This window comes from Argopecten irradians, chromosome 15 (genome assembly GCF_041381155.1).
Source record: "Argopecten irradians isolate NY chromosome 15, Ai_NY, whole genome shotgun sequence".
Taxonomy (NCBI): domain Eukaryota; kingdom Metazoa; phylum Mollusca; class Bivalvia; order Pectinida; family Pectinidae; genus Argopecten; species Argopecten irradians.
The window spans coordinates 1,699,999-1,727,201 of record NC_091148.1 but is presented as its reverse complement, the minus strand read 5'-3'; the positions used below and the strand labels follow the sequence as shown (position 1 = coordinate 1,727,201).

Sequence of the window (27,203 nt, the reverse complement as noted above, 5' to 3'; positions counted from 1 at the left end):
TATTTTACATAGGGATACGGTTTTGAGATATTTATTGATATTTTGACGTAACCCTTGAGTATCGTGGATTGCTGACTTATAATTTAATAAACAAATATCTTCACTTTGATCGCCTATGACGATTACAGACATATACTGTTAGGGTAACAAAGATGATAGTTATGCATCCTTAATATCATCGACGTCTCCAGGCACTTCGTTTGATAAATTATCTTTCAACCGTAGTAAAGATCGATTTCTAATCACATTTAATTAAAGATGCTCCACCGCTGACAAATAGTATTTTTTCACCATCCAAAAAGGAGCAGACGATTTAGTATTTTTCTTCAGTTACAAAAGTTACTTACTTTACACCATTACCACCATTGAAAAGTTGGAGCTTCTAATTTTACTTCAAGTTAAAAATATGAAAAATAATTAATTGTATCCCGAAAAAATTCCGTGGCACTATATCTTATATAGAATGAAGTAATGTTTGCGCATGCACCAAAGGCGAAATAAATTAGTTTATGTTATTTTTTGTGTTAATTAGGCATATATATACGATCAAACACCAATTATTGTTCAAATGATGCATATCATTTATGCTCTGTCGGCGGTGGAGCATCTTTAAAATGGCGCGCCTGAAGTTACTGTCATGCATTGGGATTTATACTACTACTCTTGTCAGCTTAGTGTAAGTTTTGTCACACTTATTCTAGTTTTAAACTCCTTTTTAATTTAGTTATGTTCTCTTTGTTTCATCTAATAATTTTGCGTTGCAGTTACATGTATAATATGAAAGTGTAAATTAGGATTCTGGAATTTCCACAAAACAACTGAACATTTTATTTAAAAAAAGCAAACTAATTAAAAAATACACCATGATACCAAATGTATATTGATACAAGATGCATGTTTATTCCGTTCACAAAAGCTCACTCTCACATTTTGCAAAATAGACACCATACGACTTGTCTAACTAAAGCTATTATATTGTCTGAATGGGGGGCGGTATTACTATAAGTTGTATCTAGATAATTAAAAGGACCTTATCTCACACCACAGGTAAGTTTGCGGGACTTCCTGGTTGGATACAGTGCAGTAATTAGAACGATTTATAAATGGCGTCACGGGTGTGTACATACACACTGGGTAATTCTTGTCTGAGATCACATCTGCAAGGTACGTAATACTTCCTCATAGCTTTAATATTAATACAGTCTGGCTTTATGACAGATATTCGTCAATTATCCATATTTCTATAGTTTTGTTTCGGTTTTACCAATGATTACCGACATCACCTTCAAACATTGTGTATACACTGATCAGTTATGACGTCACTCAGAATGAATGTCAGTGGTAGACGGAGGCATGCTGTCCTAGACACAAGCAGACTCAACCTGATTACATTAACAAATTATCTTCATTTCTGCTGAGCGTTTAGCTTGAACAATCACTTTTATATAGAGATTGAACGTTAGCGCTACATGTAGAATATGTCTGTATCCCATTGCGTTCATACCACTTTTAACGCAATCAAAACACTGTTCAATCTATATATTTACATAAATAAGTCTACTTTTACGTCAGATTTAAAACGGTGATGGTTGCTAAGTTGGGTAACTACGGTAATCAGGATGACCGAAGATATAGTTCCGATTGTTGAATGTTATAGCTGCAGTTTGATTTGAAATATAACAATGACACCTTTAATCATTTTCAAATTATGTTTTTCCCCGATTTGATAATGTATCAATAATATCTATTTCGAATACAAATTGAGATAAGCGAGGCGGAACGACTACCGGTATCGTTGTCAGGGTAGTGATGCGGTCTGAAGTGAAGCGAGCCGCCATATTTGATTTTCAACCGAGGAAAGTAGCCTAACTGTGAAATAGCCTGTTGATCAAATGGTATGACTGTTGAGCTGCTGAATGTTTGTAATGTATGTATCGGTCTACGTACGCGATATAGACTAAATTCTTCAAAGTCACGACTTTTATTTTATTGTACGGATGATAGACAAGTGTTTGCATGGTGTGTAACTGACGTAACTCCTCGAACATTCCTGAGGAAAGCCCCCGGTTGTAGCCTCGACCAGCGATTCTTTTTGTTGTTTATTACCGTTACAATGCTTGAACACATATTCTGTTTTGATGTCAAATACATTTTAATTGGATCTAATAACAACTCTTTAATATTATTTTGAATCCGACAACGAGGAAACTTTGTTTACACTTCTCACAGTAGGCCAACCGAGTAGGCTAATGACGAGCATGATATTCATATTGTCTGTGCCGCCTAAGGATCAGTCTTGAGACAAATAGAAGACCGAAATATTTTTTTAGTTTATCATTAATTCAAAGCAAATCTGTCATCTGAAAAGGTAAAATGTAAATTAAATAAATAAAGTTTATTTAGATTATCATATGACGCAAAATTTTACCGAAGCGTGAACTAGAAGTAGTCCGAACCTACTCTGGCTTTGTATTCATACGTCGTTGCGTTTACGCTAATTTGAAAGCAACTCCCCTCCCATTGACTATATAGGGGCATATGTAAATATAAGTCTATAATGCGTCGCGGCTAGGGGACAATACACCCCTAAAGCTTCCTCATACGAAAGTCCTGGCCTAGGCCAATGTGGGGCGTTATCAAGGAGAACGAACGGAATAAAACCATCAATTATGAAAAACATATCCCAAACAAAAATGGGGAAAGCCTTTCCTGTTGAGGAGGAGAAAACGTTGAAGAGTCAAGACTTCATAATTGTTTATTATACATGTTTGATATAATTATAACAGTATTTGGTCTCGTTAGGACATTTCATCATATTCCCACATTTTATACGCAATACAAATCAGGCACTTACATTTAAAAAAAAATTATATTCAAGATACTTCAAACCTGTTTGACCTCGTATGTTTTGAAGCTCATAATCTTGCAAAAAGAGGTGGAGAAGAATTTATTGAACGGACATTTCATATTTACCATTAGCAAATAAATGTTACAAAAGTTGGTCTCTATAATAATAACACATCAAATTATAACAAAATTCACGCTTTAAATATATATCTGATACGTTCTATTATTCTGGTCAATCAAATGGGAACAATATTGATTTAGTTGATACGAGGATATCGACTATTTTATCTATATCTAAAATAAGGACAAAGATTTTTGCGTAATAGATATAGTAATATATTTATCACTCTGACCCTGGGTTATCATTTTAATTCAAAATAAGCAATAAATAAAAAAAAAACCTATAAAGCGCATGATCTAGCGTGTCTGTTCGTTATCTTTATCACATTGCTAGCCACTCCAGGAAGTTAAATTGAAGTCAGCTAGACCTTCAGAGACATTTCAATGTTCAGTCTTATGTATGTCAACAAAATAGTAAGTATCTGTGTTGTATAGTTCATTGTGTTAATGTATCTAACAAAATATTTCCCAGTTGTTTGTTTCTGTTTCAAGGCTTTTTGTATTATCAAGCTTGGCAATTCTTAGTACTTGTAGTCTTACCATGTGTCTCCGATAAACATAGTCGTGGCTCTCGGTAACGTCGCTGCAGACATACAATAATCTATACGTACTAAAGTCATTAATCACACAATCTGCCTAAGATCTAATGCTTATGCAATATTTTTGCATATGTAACCAGTGTAAAATATTCTAGAACATTGACTGAAAATCCATTGTAACGCCATGACGTGACGTCAGGATTCGATGACGTCATGACGAAATGGCAACCACCGATTGTAGGTTGTTGTAGTTATATGATAAAATATCTTCTATTTTACATGTCATTGAGATTTTAGTTTTTATTCGTCACTCTCGCAAAAATGATAAAAAAATTCTTAGACTGGTTTTATACAATTTCATGTGAAATAAATAAAGATGATATATTATACAATTCATGCACTTCTGAGTATCTCATTACCCATCCTTCATTGAGACTGATTCACTGAAAATTCGTTAGGTTTAATTGTATTCGATAGATTACATATTGTTACAAAATTCGATTAACGTTTAGAATTAAGACGTGCTATTTTCTCTTTTTTTTTAAATTATTTTTTTAATATATATTCACCAAGTTATTCTATAATTCCATTAAAGGCCCACTACCTTTCCGGAGCAAAATTTAAAGGTTTCTTAAAATCATTAATAACAAAAGAAAATATATATCGATGGCTTAAGATGAGGTTACAACACCAAACATATGGAAGATTTCCTGTTTAATATACGATAACAGTGGAGATTAATTTCGCTGTTTTGCCGTCTGGCGCAGTGATAGTCAACTACCGCGCGGCATTTAGGACGACGGCGGGAAACATAAAACGACCCGCGTTATGAAAATTAACATTTTATTTATTCTAATTAAACAGTTCTGAAGGTGATGATAAGTGTGCTAGTAAACGTATAGTTAATAACTTCTGCGACTCTACAAAATTATTGATCTCGTTTTACATTCCTATTTTAAAAATTAAAAGTCGTTTCGGAAAGGTAGTGGCCCTTTAACGTATGGAACTCAGTCATTCTATGTCATTCCTGTCCTCTATTATTCATAGCTTTCAGTTTTAGTCCCTAACTGTTAATGGCCAAACATTTAGAATATACAATTATTTTTTGTTCCCTATATTAGTCCCTAACTGTTAATGGCCAAACATTTAGAATATACAATTATTTTTTGTTCCCTATATTAGTCCCTAACTGTTAATGACCAAACATTTAGAATATACAATTATTTTTTGTTCCCTATATTAGTCCCTAACTGTTAATGGCCAAACATTTAGAATATATAATTTTTTTTTCCTGTATAAGTCATCGACAGTTAATGGTACAACATTTAGAAAAAAAACATTTCTTTGTATTTCTTGATTCCTGTATTCAACCCCGATTGTTATTGATCCAACATTTAGAGGATACATTTCTTTTTTCAGAATCTGTCTTTCCAGATAACACAACGATTAACAAATGGCTGCGGAGGTAATGAATCATTTTTCAAAAGTGTGAATGATATTAAAGGCCAATATAGATAGCAAATCTTGAAAACGGTGTTGAATTGTTTCTGGATTCCTTTCAGTGACATTGTAAAGAGCCATAGATCTTTTCTTGTAAGGTGCAGCATAATACAACGTTAAATGCATATAATGCTAATATCATTTATTTATGGTCATATATGATATCTATGTCGATTTTAAAGAAACCAGTACGGAAAGTAACTTAATCGATGAGATCATTTACATTTTCACAATTTTTGGATAATGACATTTATGCATTTCTGTTTAAGGAACAAAAGAAAAAAAGAAATCGTATGAAAATTACATGATTCTGATGTGTAAAATTTGCATGTGATATTCACTTGTACAGTGCATCTTACGTATGTAATTGACATGTGGATAATTCATGTGATATCCACAGGTACCTCACGTATGTACTTGACATGTGGATAATTCATGTGATATCCACAGGTACCTCACGTATGTACTTGACATGTGGATAATTCATGTGATATCCACAGGTACCTCACGTATGTACTTGACATGTGGATAATTCATGTGATATCCACATGTATGTACTTGACATGTGGATAATTCATGTGATATCCACAGGTACCTCACGTATGTACTTGAAATGTGGATAATTCATGTGATATCCACATGTACCTCACGTATGTACTTAGATATTTAGATAATTAGATAATTCACGTGATTCTCATGTGTGGCACCGATGCCATGTAAATCGCATGATTATTGCATATAAGTATGACATGAATGTTTCATGCGGAAATCATGCGTGTGAGAAATCCTGATTTACGTACGAGATTCATGTCATTATGAAAAGTCCTTGAGAGATGTCACGCATGATTTATATGTGGCATTTTTGTTTGTAAAGTAACAACCCTAAATTGCTGTTTTCCTTGTTTTGCCCTTATACGTATGGCATTAGTGAGTGACAATTTTGTTTTCAGAAATCATCATCACATCGCTTAGAAATCATCATCATATCGCTTAGAAATCATCATCACATCGCTTAGAAATCATCATCACATCGCTTAGAAATCATCATCACATCGCTTAGAAATCATCATCACATCGCTTAGAAATCTCATCACGCATAGAAATCATCATTACTCTCGCTAGAATCATCATCATACAAGTCACAGAATCATCATCATATACATAGCATAGCTTAGAAATCCATCATCACATCGCTTAGAAATCATCATCATTGTTAGAATCATCATCACATCGCTTAGAATCATCACACGCTTAGTCACATTAATCGCATCTAGAAACTTGCTTATCACAGCGATACCTCGCATAGTTTGCTTACATCAACCGTCGCCTAGAATTGCTTATGCGATAATTGATACATACATGACAGCTACTCCAATATCGTGACAACTGTTATCAGATATTTAGATAGTATATTATCTATGTCTCTGCTGTATGGTATATTGGTACTAGTAATATTGATGTTATTTTAATCATCATGAAGTGATTTTTTTTCATTATAGGGAGTTTTGAAGCGGTTTCCGTATGAATATGACGAAACGCAGACTTATAATGGCCACGAACTTTTTCTGAAATATCAAAACCGGTTTCCACTGTTAACAATTGTAGTACAGGGAGACTACGGCAAGACTGTGTTTGATGACTTCTCGAATGACCAGGTAAACAATTAAAACAATTAAAGCAGGTAATCAATGACGATAGATAAATAATTAAATCAGGTAAATAATTAAATCGGGTAAGTAATCAAATCTGGTAAATAATTAAAACAGAAAAAATATTAAAACAGGTAAAATAATTAAAAAGGTAAATAATTAAAACAGGTGATTAATTAAAACAATTAAAACAGGTAAACAATTAAATCAAGTAAATAATTAAAACAGGTAAATAATTAAAACAGGTAAATAATTAAAACAGGTAAATAATTAAAACAGGTAAATAATTAAAACAGGTGAATAATTAAAACAGGTAAACAATTAAACCAGGTAAATAATTAAAACAGGTAAACAATTAAATCAAGTAAATAATTAAAACAGGTAAATAATTGAAACAGGTAGATACTTAAAACAGGTAAATTATTAAAACAGGTTAATAATTAAAACAGGTAAACAATTACATCAGGTAAATAATTAATAATTGCCTAAACAGTTGATAATAATTAACTATGAACACTAGTTTAGTGACAATAGTGTACACAAATTTACATAAATAATATCACATTGATACACGTAAGTTAGCTGAAAATTCGCATCACAGGGCAATCTCATGTAGCACAACGTGAATCGGGTACACTTTAATATCATCAGATATAGTACTATTGCTAACAAAAAGGATGCCTAATTCTTATATAATATGCTATGTCTATAGATGTAACAAAGGAAGGTATAATGTTGCCGTAAGGTTTTATATCAATCTAATTAACATAGGCAGAAATAATGTTTTTAGTTATATCAGCGTATTACGTAGTAACAACACAAAATAATACAATATATTGACATATAACGTAGTTCCAAAGGGGGACACGTCTAGCCGGTAATTCTCGCGGGGATAACATTTTCGCGATTTTGTGGGCTATTGCTACGATCGCAGAATGTAACTCGCAAACTATTGAGGATGGTTCATTACCTTTAAAGCGCTAAAAAAAAACCACTAAGATTAAATTTTCTTGTTTTTAGTTCAATCGCGAAAAGTTTGACCGACGAAAATAACTGGTTATACGGGATCATTCCGACCAGTTCGGGCCTCAGGATCATGAAACGATCGTAAGTCCAAAACTATCTTAAATTTAAACTTATCCAATCACAGATTACGTTATAAGAAGTAATATAATTTATGATTGGTTAAGTCTAAACTTAACTCTAAGATTTTTTCATGATCCTGGAGCCTGGGTAAATAAAAAAAAATAATTCTTACCCGTTATATTATGTTTCTACAGGTATACAGAATACACACCTATACACGTCAGCGGAGGGTGGTGATCAGGGAATCCCGAGTAAAACAGGACCCACTAACATGTAGCTTCACATCCTACCCGGTAGACACTTTCTACAAATTCTGTGTTATGAAGAACAGGAACGAGTGTAAGTCAATGATATTGAATTTTGTAAAAGTTGGTGTTCAAGCTAATGTTAAAAATCTTATAAAAACTGCCCACAGCCAAATTTTCTTGAAACTTTGCATTTTGAAAGTACTACTAGTTGTCGATTTTAATTGACACTGCTTTTTCCTTTTGTGATTTTGAAATGGTCCAAAGGGCCTGAATTCTTCGTAGTCATTTTTATTTAAAATACCTGCTAAAAATGCTAAAAAAGGTTAGCCTCTGTTAAGAATTCTACATTTTTATTCATAAATTATTTTAGTAGATTGTATACTTTATATTTCGTTCATTTCTTTTAGATTTTTAGCGGACAATTTTGTTTGAAATAAATTTTTTTTTTAAATTCACATTTTATGGAAAAAACGAAAACGAAACATTGTATTTTTGTCATCTCATTTCACCCTGTTACTGGTTTTGTCCACAATTTTTCACCAATTAAAAATACTCCCATGACGTTTTCTGTCTATATATAAACTGGTTTCAAAATTAAAATCCGGGAAAACAGTTTTAGGGACTTGGGAATAGAGAGTGCAGTTGGCAACGGACCACTTATTTGTTTGTATAACTAGTAATGCATTTCCAGTTTATGATTCAAGAGTCTGATGTTAGTGAATATTTGTGTACAGTAATAATTTTAGATACTAAATATCATGGTAACACATTTGAAAATATCGATTGCCATGGTAACAAAAGGAGGTCTCTGATTGGCTGATATTTAGATATTGTCAGATTTTAATGAAAATTGATATAAAGAGGTAACGATTTATGCTGAATAACATGGTATCTTTCAAAAAGATTGGTTGCCATGGAAACAAAATGGAGGTGTCTGATTGGTTGAAATTTAAATATTATTAGATATAAGTGAAAATTGGTACATATGGGTTATGGGGCATGCCGAATGCGATAGTAACAGTTTTAAATACATTGTTGTCATTGTCACGAAATTAAAGCCCCCTGATTGGCCAAAATTAAGATTGTAGCCTTAATGGTGCTGGTATTATTTTTAGATTATACATGTTTTATTTCAAAATAAAATATAACTCTGTTTCCTTATTTAATCATTTTTAATTCAATTTGAAATAGTTTTTATTTACATAATAGAGATGGATAATCTTCCTTTGTATCTTTTGAGTTTAAGTTGCTGACGAAAGTATATTTCTTTCCAATGATTATTTGATTTCTGATATTTAAAAGAAACTATTTGTTTCACCCAAGAGCATATCTAGTCGCTTGGCTTTTTTGTATTGTAAGGGAAAATGCAAAAATAAAAATGCAATAATTTTAGAGTGCATACGGTAGTTCTAGTGGTAAATATATCACTATCTGTTGTTTTATTATGGTGTCTATGATCAATTTCAAATTTACAGTCATTTAGGGCAAACATTGATTTTTTTAGAAAATTTTCCTCGCTACATTTCAGCCAATGAAATGTTATTTTCCAGGATGTTATTTTTTTGCAAAAAGTATCTGTTATAAGATTATACCGATAGCATGTTTTTAAAATGATTTAAAGGTGTGAACAAAATCGATAACATGCCAAATATTTCGAGCAAACCCAATATAACCAATTTTTTATCCTTATAAAAATACGTTCAAAAGATGGACACAAGGGGTCCTTTGCCACATACCCAAAGTATTTTACCTTAAATAGTATAAATATCCCTTCCACAAATTTTCTGCTTCTAGGGTATCTTCAGATCATACTGTTATTTCTGTCGTAAATGCTATTACTGATTTTATATTCCTAATAACAAAAAATTATCTCCTAGGTAACAATATAAGTGTATAACTAGTTATATGACGTACCTAGGTAAGGCTAGTTTCAGTATAACAAATAAAGAAACAATAAAGGTAAATAGGATACTATAGAAGTATAATAACAGTACCAATTATTATATAAAAGAGATACAATTTTTGTTTTTCGAAAAGTTAATAAATAAATTTGAACCTTAAAAGTCCATTAGGTATAAGGCCGATAGCATTGGGTAAGAGCCATTCAAGGACATCCCCCAGATTATTTTGTTACCTTGCACGTGTCCTTTCGATAATTGGTTGTCAACAGGCGTCAGCTATTGGTGGAAATGTTTGTCTTTTGTAGGGACTGAACCAATGACAATGAGAGACATTCTAAATGAATTTTCTTCTTTCCCCATCATGGTGAAGTTTTCACCCAACTGTAAAATGGTGAAAATAAACGACGCATTCGACCGAACAGAGAAGATTCAGGCTATGTTGATTATTACGGAGTACGAGGAGAACTTCTTCACTGGGAACTGTCTAGATAATGGTAATACTCCACTTATACTGTCGATGTAGGTGTTTTGACGAAATCTTATTTTAGCGATTTGTAACGGTTAGTCCAGTGTTGAATTCGATCATAACCTTCGATTATTTTATAAGAAACATACAGAGAATACTGTATGACATCAACTGTTTGTTGAGTAGAGATATGTGTTTTTGTGATTACCGTTAATATAAAACTAACTGAATTTGGTTTATTCGTTATTGAAACTAAGTTGTCTGTCTGAAATACTTTAAATTTTGCGAACCATGAAGAAAATACTCACGAACAATTTAAAGTATACAGTATGAATTTGATTAACGATGTTGTATCAATTTCAATGTTTATTTATACCGTATACGTGGCATTACTGTCCCAATAGTAAAGGGGGAGGTAGCATTTATACCGTGGTTCGAACCCAAGAGCTCCAGAACAGAACAATGGTCCATGTAACTGTAAAGCCTTGTAGTGATTATATACTGCATATCGAGCCTTTGTATAAGTCGCACATCAGTAAATAGCTATGAGGTATTCCTATGTAATTATTTTCACTGGTACACAGGTGTCATTGATCCTGGCGTCACACTGGCTGCTCTTAGTCCACATATCCGGTACGCAGAGATTACTGGAATAAAAGGAAAATCTCCCGAAACATTCCACAAACATCTCCAAACTCTCGAAAGATTTCTCGAAAGCAATGACGTGACGTTTGACACGTGTGCAGGAAATCCAGGTAAGATATACGATGTGAATGGCTATCCACTGTAATGTCGAACAAATACAGATTATATGTTTAACCATTTTGTAAAATGGCCATGAATTACAAATAGAACAGTAATGCTGTATTTTCTATTGTCTATATAAAACAGAAGTGCTGTATGTTTCTTTTGTTTGCCTATATAGATGCTACTCGCATGTCAGAGAATGGGACCGGAACCGGAAACCCTGTGCCTGGAATGCTAACGACCATCATACCGGAACTGAAAAAGGAACCGCCACCAAAGTTACCCATGCGAAATCAACCGAGAAACCCAAATAAAGAACGACCATTACCTGAAGTCCCAAAAATTCACGATAAGCCGAGAGCTGTTGTCTCTCCAACATTTGTGGGCAAAAAACAATTGTCGCCAACCTGGCAGTCGGACTCTCCAGGCGGAGCAACCTCACAACCGAACTCTTCTGACGGGGAGTATACATACTTACATATAGATGAACTAAAGAAGGAAAGGACGACAAACTCCGTGTCGGTGCGAAGCATAAGGCAAAGCAGCGTGTCACAAGTGTGCCAGTACTTAAGGCTTCTGGGACTGGATGAATATGTGGGATTATTCAAAGAGGGACTAATTGATGGACAGATACTGGTAGAACTCACAGCGGATCACCTGGCTGATTTCAAGATGTCTAGACTGGAGATAGTGAAGTTAATGAAGTTCATAAAATCAGGACACATTCCGCGTTAACAAAGTAACGACGTTCATACAGTCAGGACACATACCGTGTTAATAAACTAATGAAGTTCATAACATCAGGACACATTTCGTGTTAACAAAGTAATGAAGTTCATACAGACAGGGCACATTCCGTGTTAACAAAGTAATAAGGTTCACACAGATAGGGCACATTCCGTGTTAACAAAGTAATGAAGTTCATACAGACAGGACACATTCCGCGTTAACAAAGTAATGAAGTTCATACAGACAGGACACATTCCGTGTTAACAAAGTAATGAAGTTCATACAGACAGGACACATTCCGTGTTAACAAAGTAATGAAGTTCATACAGACAGGGCACATTCCGTGTTAACAAAGTAATAAGGTTCACACAGATAGGGCACATTCCGTGTTAACAAAGTAATGAAGTTCATACAGACAGGACACATTCCGCGTTAACAAAGTAATGAAGTTCATACAGACAGGACACATTCCGCGTTAACAAAGTAATGAAGTTCATACAGACAGGACACATTCCGTGTTAACAAAGTAATGAAGTTCAAACAGACAGGGATTATTCCGCGTTAACATGATGCTTTACATGGTAAGGCTGTAACATACTACAGCTCTTCGGAGTTCTCTCAGAAATCTGACTAAGGAATCTGACTGACTAAGGAATCTGACTAAGGAATCTGACGAGTGACATATAGTTTTGTCTAATATTGATTCGGATTCGTCTTCTTGTGGAAACAGAAACAGGATCAGCCTACGTCATGAGTTTATACTGTTTTATCCGGACTTCAACAAATCATTTGTCCATCCCAATGCATTTCAGATTCACTTTAGGTGAACACTAAATGTTTAACTGGATTACTTTCAAAATGGACAAGCCACGCGATTAAGGACTACGCTGAGAGTTGATATTGCAAGTTAAAGAGCGTAAATTTGAAACTAAAAATCGTTTTTACCGAATCTCATTTTATATAGGGTTGCCTAATATAGTATTGTTGAAGTGCTGACCTCTGACCCTGTGTTGTGGACTCGTCTTCTATTGAACCAATTACGCCCACTCACAATGTGTCTTCATACCACACGATTGTGTTTCTGGTCCTGCTTAGTGCTCAGCGGGAATGGAACGACTGGTTCGCCCATTATCAGTATTCGATGTCGTCAACGGCAGCACTATATAAATGACTCCGACTGTCACATTGTAATAGGACGTCACCCCGATCGCGATCAACCAACACTAAAATTTTAGTTTTTGTTATACCAGTACATTGTCAAAATGATCCGAGCTGTCTTACAGATAAACTTATATACGCGGCGTATATGTAAACAATGTCGATATAACACATCCCCACACCACCTCAGGGTTTACTTACATAGCAGATTGCTACCAGAACTTGCCATTTATCCTCATGTTATAGACGTATTTTTCACTTTGTTTCCTCCACCAACTTTTCATCTCCTCGCTGCTATATTCTCGAATATCTAATGTTTTCATATCATTTGTATCTTCATACTACATATAACATTGATGTAACACTACGATTGCATTATACGGTTATGATCACGGTTGTTATATCAATTGTTGGACGACAGTTCGGGAGACAAAAAACAGACCAATCGTGGGCCAACATAGACTTCCGTTGAATATTACAGAGAGCGACTCATATGGTCTCATAAGTCTGTCGTTGCTCACAGAACCTTCAGTTGTTTTGTTATGACATAGTCCAGAGGTGTGTATAACGACAGTGATAGTAACCCTTACAGTATCGAAGATGGAGTACTTTTGTTGATTAATGATCACAATACTAATGTCTCATAATTATTTATACATTTTACCCAACATTGAATCCAAATTTATTGTCATAATTTCTCACACTGTCTACATATTTTGTTTAATTTGCTTAATACCAAAACATACAAACAAGTCACCTTTGTGTGAGAATCGAAATTAAATCTTTTAAAGAAATCAGCTTACCTGTAAAGTTATCATTCTATGTATTACACGACGTTATCTCATATCATCATTGTAGTCAAAGGCGCCTGTGTTTGATATTTCGCTATTGGTTTTCGTTTTTAAACTAAGATTACTTGTACCATTAGTAACTGTTAAAGACGTTTTATCTCGTACAATTCTATTTTATCTCGAAGTTAAAAAAAGTTACAAAAGAAAAACACAAAAATAAAGACAAAGAGAATAATAAAAAAAGTATTAGACCGTGTTTTTATAATTTAAGGATTAACCTCTTACTTTGCTTAGTTTATGAGATGATAAACCCAATGGAGCACGAGGTAAATTGTACGTAAACGCGATAAACCAAATGGAGCACGAGGTAAATTGTACGTAAACGCAATTTACCTCGTGCTCCATTGGGTTTATCATCTCATAAACTTAACAAAGTAAGGGGTTAATCCTTATATTTCAAATATTTTCTTTAAACAAAAAATCAACAAAAACATTATTTACCTGTGTTATTCGCAGTCAAAATTATAATGCCGTCACATTTATGTGTTAATCAAAATATTCACAACTGTTTGAGAATTAAAATATGTAGCATGGACATTAATGATTAAAAAAAATATCCAATTAGATTATGTAGCATGGACATTAATGATTTTAAAAAAACTATCCAAATAGAATATGTAGCATGGACATCAATGTATTAATAAAAAATATCAACAACTGCTTGAGTAATAAAATATGTAGCATGAACATTGATTTATTAATCAAAATATACACAACTGTTTGAGAAATGAAATATATAGCATGAACATTAATGTATTAAATAATCAATAAATACACAACTGTTTGAGAAATAATGTACATTGTATGTAGCATTTCACATTATAACGTAACTGGAAATTGACTTCTGGCCTGTGATATACTGTATATCAGCTATTTTTGCAGATAAAAACTTTTGAATTCAAGTGAGAAAATGAAATAAAACGGTACCTCCTTTTTCTTATTTCTGATTCTAAAAGAATATAAATCATATATATATTAATTATTTTTAAATGATTGAATTTTCGCAACCTCTGCGCCATTCTGCGAACTATCGTGCACGTATTTTCCGATTATTTATGCGGTGTCATATTGCACGATTTCACATACAGTACCGGCATCTTTGTCGCGGAATTTTCATCCGTGAAATATTAAGATTTAGTTAAGCAATAGATATTCCTTTATGAGGGATTGATGGTCCTATAATTATCCAAAGACTGCAGACAAATTGAATTAATTTTCTTGAGAGAAGTATAAGACTATAAATAAAACCAATAAGATTTAATACTTACATTTCCATTTTCTGTTGTTTGTTAATCCAATCTGTGATGTATACTGTAATCGTTCTTACCAAATCAATTTCCCGCTGCCCCCGTCAGTGGAGCCTCTTATTGTGACATGATCGGTAGCACCGACGACAAAAAAGTGAAATAAAGTCCATAGAAATAAACACTAAACCGTCAGTACACTTCTAACATTTTAATTAATATGCTCTATCTTTAAGATATTCATTTTGAAATGAAAACTACAAATATCGTTGCGAATCACATAGAAAAAATTGTATGTTAACTGTGTGAGAGACGTAGTTATAGAAATAATACTGATGTTGTAATGTACATGTATCATTGTTGTATATTGTAATTTGATTTATTTACTTCAAACCTGCTACAAATGTAGCATAGACGAAAAGGTCTTCTTTAAATATTTTCAAGATTTGTCTTCCACTGATCCACAAGAGAATTTAAAGGTAACCAATTTCCTACGTGGTTATGATATTAATTAAAACAAATCATGCATGTAATGAGTTAGAAGCCGATATAATTGGAAACTATTTTAAAGCTATTAATAAGTTACAGTAATCATAAAAATGTGGCCATGATTTGCTCATCGATGATTATTTGATTAAAGGCAAATTTTTACTTCTTCCATACCTTTTGATATTATTTAACAACGTTTTTATCATTTTATATATAAATATCTTAAAGATGCTCCACCGCTGACAAATGGTATTTTTTCTCTATCAAAAACAGGAGCAGATGATTTAGTAATTTTTCTTCCGTTACAAAAGTTACTTACTTTACACCATAACCACCATTGAAAAGTTTGAGCTTCTAATTTTACTTCAAGTTAAAAATATGATAAATAATTAATTGCATCCCGAAAAAATTCCATGGCACTATATCCTATATGGAATGAAGTAATGATTACGCATGCACTTAAGGCAAAATAAAATAATATTTTATTATTTTTATTAGATATATATATACACGATTAAACACCAATTATTGTTCAAATGATCAACATATTTATGCTCTGTTGGCGGTGGAGCATCTTTAATATAAGATATATAATAATCATAATACTGGATATTAGAAATATTATCTGCTTATAAATTCAACGAAGAGTAATTAGACAACAAATATGCAAATTTAACAAATGCTTTAAAACATTAACAAAATATTAAATGTTTATCTACAGATATCAAATCCACTAATAACTCTTAATAAGGTTGACTAAGTTTTTTTGTTTAATAATCTGTAATATTTTGTTTTGTTTAGACCATCACATTGCTCTCGACGATGTCACTATGAAACCATGAAAATATACTCAAGAAAAATAATATAAATGCTTTGATTGTAGAAATTTGGGAAGGAATTGAAAATCTATATATATACATACTGTTTAATTTTGTTATCGTTTATACTTAACTAGCCAACCTACGGCGCTTCTCATTGGTCATATCCAAGCTTCCTTTATTCTGATTGGCTTTCAACTTTCGATTACTTTTCATTGCGCATTGTATTTACCGTATAAGAGATAGTTTCCTATTCAATCTAAAAATAATAGAATAGTGGCTCTCTATTTAGGCACTCTATTTTTTGGCGGAAGGATAATATGACGCCGTATGAATAGAGCTTGTTATGGTATAAACAAGTTCCAAAACGCGTGACTATTATCTATCACCTTTATCTAAACTCTCGTTAGCTAATTTTCAAATTCTAAAACACTAGTTAAAGCTCGTTTGTTTTCAAAATTAGCTGCTTCGGGTTTGATCAACATGATAAACAACAGTCACGTGTTGGAGCAGTTTGCAAACAGAATTTCTTTTTTACCCTGAAGGAATTAAAAAAATAATGACATCATTTCTCATAAATGATTTTCCAGATTACTTGAATAAATAAAATACAGTAGTTTACACGTAGGATTCCATTGTGTTTCCAAGGGACGAAAGCTGGTGTCTATCAGCCAAAACATGTCAAACTATCAAGTTTAAGAACCTTTGCGTCATGCGTATTAAGGTCGACATACCGAACTATTACTTCCGTCCCGCCAACCTCCATTTCGATTTTCCCATCAACTATTTCCGGCCAGCCTTCACTCGGAGGATGAATAGTTATCATTGCATGACGCTTACAGCCCGGTTCTGTGACAAACTTCGGGTTTGGATTCTTCGTTGTATACACTTCAATTTCCTTCACGTCATACCGCCACCGTTCCCGGTCGTCCGTCCTATGATCGCTGTGGACGTCCACAGATTCCTTCTCACCCACCTCTACGATTCGTCCTTGACGGAAGAATGTTTCAAAGCAGTTGCCACATTTAAGTGTTCGGCCAGACCGGAATGTCTCGGCTCCAACATGCTGGTTGGGGTCATAAGGCTTGTTGAGACTGATTCCTATACTGTAATGGCAGTACCTTGCAGTGATGGATTCCGGTCTGTAACCATACAGGACAGCTCCTTTGAGGACAGACAGGTCACAATCCATGGGTATGACCACGTGGTGACGCGGAAAGGCTTGTTTGATGGCGTCGCGGACTAGATTGCACTGCGAAAATCCTCCTACCATTAGAATAGTGGACACCTTGATTCTGTCTCCTTCCAGTAAAGACCTCAGATGTTCTGTGATATTAGTGACAGTTGGCAGAAAGAAACTTTCAAATCGCTTTGGATTGATTTGCATTTTGTCTCTTTTCCAACTAATATCTTCAGTATTTTCAAATTCCTTCTTGTGGAATTCAGAGTACAATTCACGGAGTGAAAGGGGGACTTTTAGTTTCAGAGTTGTCCCTTTTTTAAGAAAATCTGTTTCTCTTTTTTTCAACTCAAATTCGTGAATGAGGTCAAGAAAATCTTCAATTAAATCCCACTTAAATTTGTTGATAACCTCTTCACCGAGTATCTCTACAAGGAATCTAATGAATGCGGTATTGACTTTGGTGCCTCCCCAGGGCCCCCCACTCACGGTCAAGGTACTCCTCATCTTGTCTCCGGTCACCTCCTGGACAGTAATGTCGGACGTCCCTCCTAAAATGACACATACATTAGAAGTCAATTTAGATCAGTTAAATAAGGGCAAATTAGAGAGAGTGAACGGGCTTGGTTTACTTTGCAATATTCATATTAAAAGTATATATTTTGGAAACTTATAAATCTCATAAACAAAAAAATATTATGATAATATATTACAATTATTTACATTAAATATTTACAAGTATCTACATTATATATTAAAAGTATTTACATTATATATTACAAGTATTTACATTATATATTACAAGTATTTACATTATATATCTACAAGTATCTACATTATATATTACAAGTATCTACAGTATATATTACAAGTATCTACATTATATATTACAAGTATCTACATTATATATTACAATTATTTACATTATATATTACAAGTATTTACATTATATATTACAATTATTTACATTATATATTACAAGTATTTACATTATATATTACAAGTATTTACATTATATATTTACAAGTATTACAAGTATCTACATTATATATTACAAGTATTACAAGTATTTACATTATATATTTACAAGTATCTACATTATATATTACAATTATTTACATTATATATTACAAGTATTAACATTACATATTACAAGTATTTACATTATACATAACAATTATTTACATTATATATTACAATTATTTACATTAGATATTACAAGTATTTACATTATATATTACAATTATTTACATTATATATATCAAGTATTTACATTATATATTACAAGTATTTACATTATATATTTTTTAAGTATTACAAGTATCTACATTATATATTACAAGTATTACAAGTATTTACTTTATATATTAAAGTATTTACATTATATATTACAAGTATTTACATTATATATTACAAGTATTACAAGTATCTACATTATATATTACAATTATTTACATTATGTATTACAATTATTTACATTATATATTACAAGTATTTACATTATATATTACAAGTATTTACATTATATATTACAAGTATCTACAATATATATTACAATTATTTACTTTATATATTAAAAGTATTTACATTATATATATATAAAAGTATTTACATTATATATTACAAGTATTTACATTATATATTACAAGTATTTACATTATATATTACAAGTATTTACATTATATATTTACAAGTATTACAAGTATCTACATTATATATTACAAGTATTACAAGTATTTACATTATATATTTACAAGTATCTACATTATATATTACAATTATTTACATTATATATTACAAGTATTAACATTACATATTACAAGTATTTACATTATACATAACAATTATTTACATTATATATTACAATTATTTACATTATATATTACAAGTATTTACATTATATATTACAATTATTTACATTATATATCACAAGTATTTACATTATATATTACAAGTATTTACATTATATATTTTTAAGTATTACAAGTATCTACATTATATATTACAAGTATTACAAGTATTTACTTTATATATTAAAAGTATTTACATTATATATTACAAGTATTTACATTATATATTACAAGTATTACAAGTATCTACATTATATATTACAATTATTTACATTATGTATTACAATTATTTACATTATATATTACAAGTATTTACATTATATATTACAAGTATTTACATTATATATTACAAGTATCTACAATATATATTACAATTATTTACTTTATATATTAAAAGTATTTACATTATATATTAAAAGTATTTACATTATATATTACAATTATTTACATCATATATTACAAGTATTTACATTATATATTTACAAGTATCTACATTATATATTACAATTATTTACATTATATATTACAAGTATCTACATTATATATTTACAAGTATTACAAGTATCTACATTATATATTTACAAGTATTACAAGTATCTACATTATATATTACAAGTATCTACATTATATATTACAAGTATCTACATTATATATTACAATTATTTACATTATATATTACAATTATTTACATTATATATTACAAGTATTTACATTATATATTACAAGTATTGCAAGTATTTACATTATATATTACAAGTATTTACATCATATATTACAAGTATTTACATCTTATATTGCAAGTATTTACATTATATATTACAAGTATTTGCATCATATATTACAAGTATTTACATCTTATATTACACGTATTTACATCATATATTACAAGTATTTACATTAAATATTTACAAGTATCTACGTTATATATTACAAGTATCTACATTATATATTAAAGGTATTTACATTATATATTACAAGTATCTACATTATATATTACAATTATTTACATTATATATTACAAGTATCTACATTATATATTACACGTATTTACATACCATATTTCAAGTATCTACATTATATATTACAATTATTTACATTATATATTACAAGTATCTACATTATATATTTACAAGTATTACAAGTATCTACATTATATATTTACAAGTATTACAAGTATCTACATTATATATTACAAGTATCTACATTATATATTACAAGTATCTACATTATATATTACAAGTATTTACATTATATATTACAATTATTTACATTATATATTACAAGTATTTACATTATATATTACAAGTATTGCAAGTATTTACATTATATATTACAAGTATTTACATCATATATTACAAGTATTTACATCTTATAATGCAAGTATTTACATTATATATTACAAGTATTTACATCATATATTACAAGTATTTACATCTTATATTACACGTATCTACATCATATATTACAAGTATTTACATTAAATATTTACAAGTATCTACGTTATATATTACAAGTATCTACATTATGTATTAAAGGTATTTACATTATATATTACAAGTATCTACATTATATATTACAATTATTTACATTATGTATTACAAGTATCTACATTATATATTACACGAATTTACATACCATATTTCAAGTATCTACATTATATATTACAATTATTTTCATTGTATATTACAGTATTTACATTATCTATTTCACAAATATTATCAATAATATATTCAAAGTATTTACATTCAAGATACATGTACTGTAAAAGTAATAAAAGTACTGAATAATTTGATTTATTTTGAAGAAAACACGTAAAGACAACTCCCCAAAAGAAACGGAATGAGACAAATCAGATAAAAATGTGACGGAGTTGTGTTAACGGTAATGTTACCTCCAAGATCCACCACCATGATACCATCTCCTTCCTGGAATAAACTTCTATAGGGTCCCTTCACCTGGTCTGCCGGAAGTTGTTTACAGTACAATGCCGCCACTTCCGGTTCATATGCCAGTAACAGCAATTTGTTAGGGATACCAGCCTTGAATAGATTAGACATATAGGATGTTAAAATAAATCACAGATCCATAAATATCAACAATAAATTCAAATCATTACAATATTAACACTAAGTTCCAAATTTATACAAAGGTATATTTCCGTTAAAGGCCCACTACCTTTCCGAAACGGCTTTTAATTTTTTTAAATAGGAATGTAAAACAAGATTGATAGTTTTGTAGAATCTTAAAAATTATTAACTTACCGTTAATACTACATTTATCATCACCTTTTGAACGATTTGATTAAAATAAATTTAATGTTTATTTTTATAACGCGGGTAGTTGACTATCACTGGTAATGGGCCTTTAAACATTACTGTTTGATATATTTTGCTCTTTTATGCTAATGACGTAGTATTTCATGCATTATCTTTTTATTCTTAATAATGGGACACAGTTTAGGTACTGTATATTCACATTTAGTGCATATTCTCTCGTAAGCTGCTTGGTCTGTTCCTGAGACACAGTTTACTGTAGGCACTACATATTTACCTTGAGAGCACATTCTCTCGTTAGCTGTTTTGCCTGGTCCGTCCATATCGCTGGTACCGTAATGACCCAGCGGATATCAACTGCGGTAGTTGGAAACCCACGGGAGTTTAGTTCTTTCAAAAGATGATCTTTGAGGTACCAAATTGACAGCTTTAGGACATGCATTAATGATATCGACTTGCCAAAAACATCATCTACTTCCATGTCACGCTGAATCTTAGTCTGAACTGGGTCATTTTCCTAGGGAATTAAGAAACATTGTTCAGAAATTGCTTGATAACACATACGAATACAGTGTACGATCCTTCTACTTGTTCTAATAGCATACGATACTTTTGTTTTAATCATATGTACTCGAAGCTGAAAATGTAAGTTAAAAATATTCGTGGTGTGATAAAAACAATATTTTTCTTTCAAATAGTTTGAATCATCGTTTCTATGTTTCTAAGGAAGTCGGCGGACATTTTTCTTTTAGTGAACTTTTCGTTCAAAGATGGTCCACCGCCGACAAATGGGATTTTTTCTCTCTCAAAAACAAGAACAGACGAATTAGTATTTTTCTTCAGTTACAAAAGTTACTTACTTTACACCATTACCAACTTCTTATTTTACTTAAAGACACAAAAAAAAATCATAAATAATTATTTGCATCCGGAAAAAATCCATGCCACTATTCCCTATATGTTACGAAGTACTGATTGCGCAAGCACCAAAAGAAACATTAAGTATTTTATATTTTTTTTTGTGTTAATTAGACATACAATTACATTAATTAATTAATAATTTATATATTTTTTTTTATATTGAAGTAAGATAAGAAGTTCAAACTCTTCAATGGTTGTAATGGTGTAAAGTAAGTAACTTCTGTAACTGAAGAAAAATACTATTTCGTCTGTTCATGTTTTTGAGACAGATAAAATCCCATTTGTCGGCGGTGTAGCATCTTTGTCACGTCCAAGTTGTGCGGAATCACTTACCGTTTCCTGATATAATGCCATTTTGAACGACTCGACATAATAATACTTTTTCAACTCCATTTCGTTCACAGTTTCATTTTCTTTCATCTCAATGAACTCTTTCTCTGCTTCATATCCAAACGAGTTGAAGGATTTGTCCGGGTTAAGGAGGATAACTGAGGGCGTTTTCTTAGACAGATATTTCCCAAGAGCCTCTGTTGGGACATAGATTTGCAGCGGGTCACGTTGATAGTCAGATTTAAAGGAAAAAGCGTAACTTGAATAAGAAGTCCCCAAATCTATGGCAGCCACTATGAAAAAACTATCGACTTCGTTCGCCATGTTTTCCAAACGAAAAGGCTTCTACAAAAGAAAAAAAATTAGTGCCAAAATCAGACACAACGATGCAGTACGTCTTCGTTTTTTATGAGTTACTAAGAACTTGGCCCGTTCTAGGCAATTATAAGGAATGGAATCATTGTCCAGAGTATAAAAGGAGGAACGGAAAATCAGAAATGAAACAAATAAATGAATATTATAATTTCCATAAGTTCCATTTAAAAACATACTTTTTTTTATTACATCACAATTTTACATATACGTATTTCACAATTAATGGTGTTGTTCATTGTTGAATTTTTACAACATTATCATCCAGATGGGAAATTGAAATTAAATCGTAGCTTAAGATGTCGAAAGTGAAATAAGTATTTATATGCCTACATAATGTATCATTTTTTTCTTTTAATTAATGGTTCTCACCTAATCTGTTTATTTTATTTTTTATTTTATTATTTTAATAATCACTTTGGTATAACTTGGTGACTGGTTAAAACTGTGTTTAATGATGACTTTTCCATCCATTTATACTATTAGACCTTCGAAATGACCCCTGTGTATACAAGATTGAGCCCAGGAGAGAATTTTAACCCGGTCGCTGATTGGCTGGCTAATCTTGAATTTCAAAAGAAAAAATGTTTTCCGACAGGTAATTATTCCTAGATAACCATGATATGAATTTGGAAATTCAGATTGAGATTTAGGTTCAAAATATCCAATTTGATAATGAATAGGTAAAAAACACTAGAATATTAGGATTTTTCAGTGCAAAATGCGTCTGATTTCAATATAGCTACCCTGGTTGGAGTTTGAGCTGAAGGATCCAAACTTTGTTTTCTATCAAATATGTACAGGCCAAGCGAGGATTCCATCACCATATATCAAATATGTACCAGGCCAAGCAAGGATTCCATCACCATATATCAAATATGTACCAGGCCAAGCGAGGATTCCATCACCATATATCAAATATATGTACCAGGCCAAGCAAGGATTCCATCACATAATCAAATATGTACCAGGCCAAGCAGGATTCCATCACCATATATCAAATATGTACCAGGCCAAGCAAGGATTCCATCACCATATATCAAATATGTACCAGGCCAAGCAAGGATTCCATCATATATCAAATATGTACCAGGCCAAGCAAGGATTCCATCACCATATATCAAATATGTACCAGGCCAAGCAAGGATTCCATCATATATCAAATATGTACCAGGCCAAGCAAGGATCAAATATGTACCAGGCCAAGCAAGGATTCCATCATATATTGCGCACAACGTAAGACTGTAATGGGACCCAACACGGCGTAGCGCGTCGGGCTTTCAACCGTTATAAGCCATGAGGTGCCTTTACAGAACGCATCGAAACGCATACTAATTAAGGGAACTAAAGAGCTTGAAAATATTCCAGTAGACTTCTTTGAAAAATTTAAATATAGCTCTCATATAATTCTTTTTTTATCTCAGTATTACGCCTGAAAGTCAAAAATGAGAAATATGACTGATTCACCACAGTTCCCACCGATATTGAATCATCAATACACTTTCGATTAATATTAGTATCACTTCGCCGTGATATAGGTGTGTAGACTGTGTGACGTGTAAATATCCAGTGGCAGATCCAGAGAACTTCCATGGGGTGGGGGTATTGTATGGATGTAAAAAATGTGAAAATACATAATAATTGAAGACACCGCACCGCTACAGGGCTGGATAAACGGGATGCAAGGACTTTTAAAGGAATTAATAAATTAGTGGCAAAAGAGAAAAGACAAAAGAAATACCTTAATTTGTTTGTTTTCGTTATGACTGGCTTATCAAGCCTGTTTTTGTGGTTTTTATATGGTGTGAAATGTAATTATTTCTTTAAAAAAATATTCAACTTTCAAAATTAAAGATACCAGCTTTTGTCTGCATTATTGTTCAATATAAAAACAATGCATACATAAAAGATTTCACAACAGCTGGCTCTTTTTATGGTATTGTTTCTCGTATATCACACTACCACACATTTATGTCGCGTTCTCTAGCAGTCTTTTAAATAAGGTTACTGCTATATACATAAACATTGATCAATGTAAAGACTCAAGCTTTATTACTTGTTTGTTTTAAGTCGAAAAGAAAAAAAAAATAGAAAACTTGTACAGGATGATGATACCGATTTACATTGACAACGGCGATGTTTTTAGTCTTAAATGTTAACCAAATCTCTAGTCTATAACATAAATTGAATATCAATCTTAAGGTTCATGTAATGGCTTTAACCAGTGATATTTTGCAAGCCTAAAACGCATTACTGTGCTGCAATTGAACAGAACTAATTTTACTGTTGATAAGTAATTTGTGAAGCTGTTTGTAAATTTCAGTAAAATAAGAGAAAAAATGTATATTTCTGGAGAAGACATAGAACTCGTGTGAATTGCATTGATGGAACCAAATAAACATGCTATCGTGTTCAGTAGTGACTATGCCAGGTACTCCAACAGTTTGTTTGGCAAAATCGGACCAGCGAATAGCGCAGGAGCCTATTGTTGTAAATGCAAATGGCTGCTTTAAATGGCGGATCACAAATATAGCATATAAAAAGACATTTTAATTGATACAAGTGCTCTTATATACACTATAAGGTACTCTGAACATGACAAGAAGAATATTTACGAAAAAAAATAGTTAAAATGTGGACTTTGAGGCTCTTTCCGGAAATTTGCATTTTTCGCCCCAAACAGATTGTTTGAACTATTTTTTTCGTGAAGAGTCTTCTTGTTATATTCAGAGTACCTTTTGGTGTCTATATAAACATTTGTATCAATTGAGATGGCTTCTTATATGCGATATTTTTGATCCGCCATTTATAGTAGCCATTTGCATTTACTACACTAGGCTCCTGCGCTATTTGCTGGTCCGATTTTGCCAAACAAACTGTTGGAGTACCTGGCATATTCACAACTGAACACGATGGCATGATTATTTGGTTCCATCAATGCAATTCACACGAGTTCTATGTCTTCTCCAGAACTATACATTTTTCTCATATTTTACTGTATTTTACACGCAGCTCCACAAATTACATATCAACAGTAAGACTGACAGTTAGCCAGGGTATATACCAACAATTTATGAAATTAGTTCTGTTCAATTGCAGCACAGTAATGCGTTTTAGGCTTGCAAAATATCACTGTTTAAAGCCAATACCAATCATAATCAAAGGTCAGTTGTTGAGATATGGTATGTTTGGATGGAAATAATGTAAGATAATGTGGCGTGTACACTACTGTGAACACACGATTTGTAGTGGTTAAATACATTGTAAACTTGTATACATATACATAAATGTGCAATGTATAATACTATACATGTTTATCCTATATAATCAAGTATACGTGAGTATGTGTGATACATATGTAGTAAAATGGCTACAAACCTTTCAGTTACCGGTCACGTTTTGGTATCAAAACCCATAAATTAATTTTGGCGGTGGTAAAAACAGTTAGCCAACTTTTCCTCGCGTTTCCCGTGCCATTCCCAGTCTTTAAGCAGCGCCATTTTGTTTAAATATTGTATACCTAAACCGAAACTACTACTTAGATATCACATTGACAACACCCGTCAGGTCAAGGTGTACAGATAATACCCGGGTCATCTATCACACAGTTACTTCCCTTTGTTTACGTAGAGTCATGGTAGTCGTAAATATTTTACTACATTATATAGCAGACGACAACATAACAATTTAAAACAGATGCTTACATGTATGTTCTAAATATTTCACTTCTTTTGTCAAATCAATGACGCACCTATAGGTGTCCGCTTTAAAACTGGACTGGATTTGACAGTTAGTATAGTTTTAAATCAAAGTGTGTGCTGTACTACATAGTATTTATAATTTGTCCCAGGTGTAGTGGATATTGATCACATGATGTAGACAACA

At 31.8% G+C, this 27,203-nt stretch overlaps 2 protein-coding genes across 3 annotated transcripts; one reads left to right on the top strand and one right to left on the bottom strand.

The window, feature by feature from the left end:
* The first annotated feature begins 1,037 nt into the window (after positions 1-1,037).
* LOC138309148 (uncharacterized) lies at positions 1,038-12,767 on the top strand. 2 transcript variants are annotated; one of them, XM_069250301.1, is made up of 7 exons: positions 1,038-1,164; positions 4,926-4,971; positions 6,506-6,661; positions 7,936-8,080; positions 10,196-10,384; positions 10,941-11,111; positions 11,282-12,767. In XM_069250301.1, exons 2-7 carry the CDS (start codon positions 4,960-4,962, stop codon positions 11,836-11,838), a joined length of 1,230 nt encoding a protein of 409 aa, XP_069106402.1. In that variant the 5' UTR covers positions 1,038-1,164; positions 4,926-4,959; the 3' UTR covers positions 11,839-12,767. The 2 variants fall into 2 exon arrangements, with proteins under 2 accessions (XP_069106402.1, XP_069106403.1); XM_069250302.1 differs by lacking the exon at positions 1,038-1,164 and adding an exon at positions 2,406-3,381.
* Positions 12,768-15,063: 2,296 nt separating this feature from the next.
* Positions 15,064-26,900, bottom strand: LOC138309147 (heat shock 70 kDa protein 12A-like). The gene is made up of 5 exons (XM_069250300.1): positions 26,697-26,900; positions 22,950-23,291; positions 21,973-22,212; positions 21,314-21,461; positions 15,064-18,123 (listed from the first exon to the last, which is right to left on the bottom strand). Exons 2-5 carry the CDS (start codon positions 23,268-23,270, stop codon positions 17,060-17,062), a joined length of 1,773 nt encoding a protein of 590 aa, XP_069106401.1. The 5' UTR covers positions 23,271-23,291; positions 26,697-26,900; the 3' UTR covers positions 15,064-17,059.
* Between the last annotated feature and the right edge of the window lie 303 nt (positions 26,901-27,203).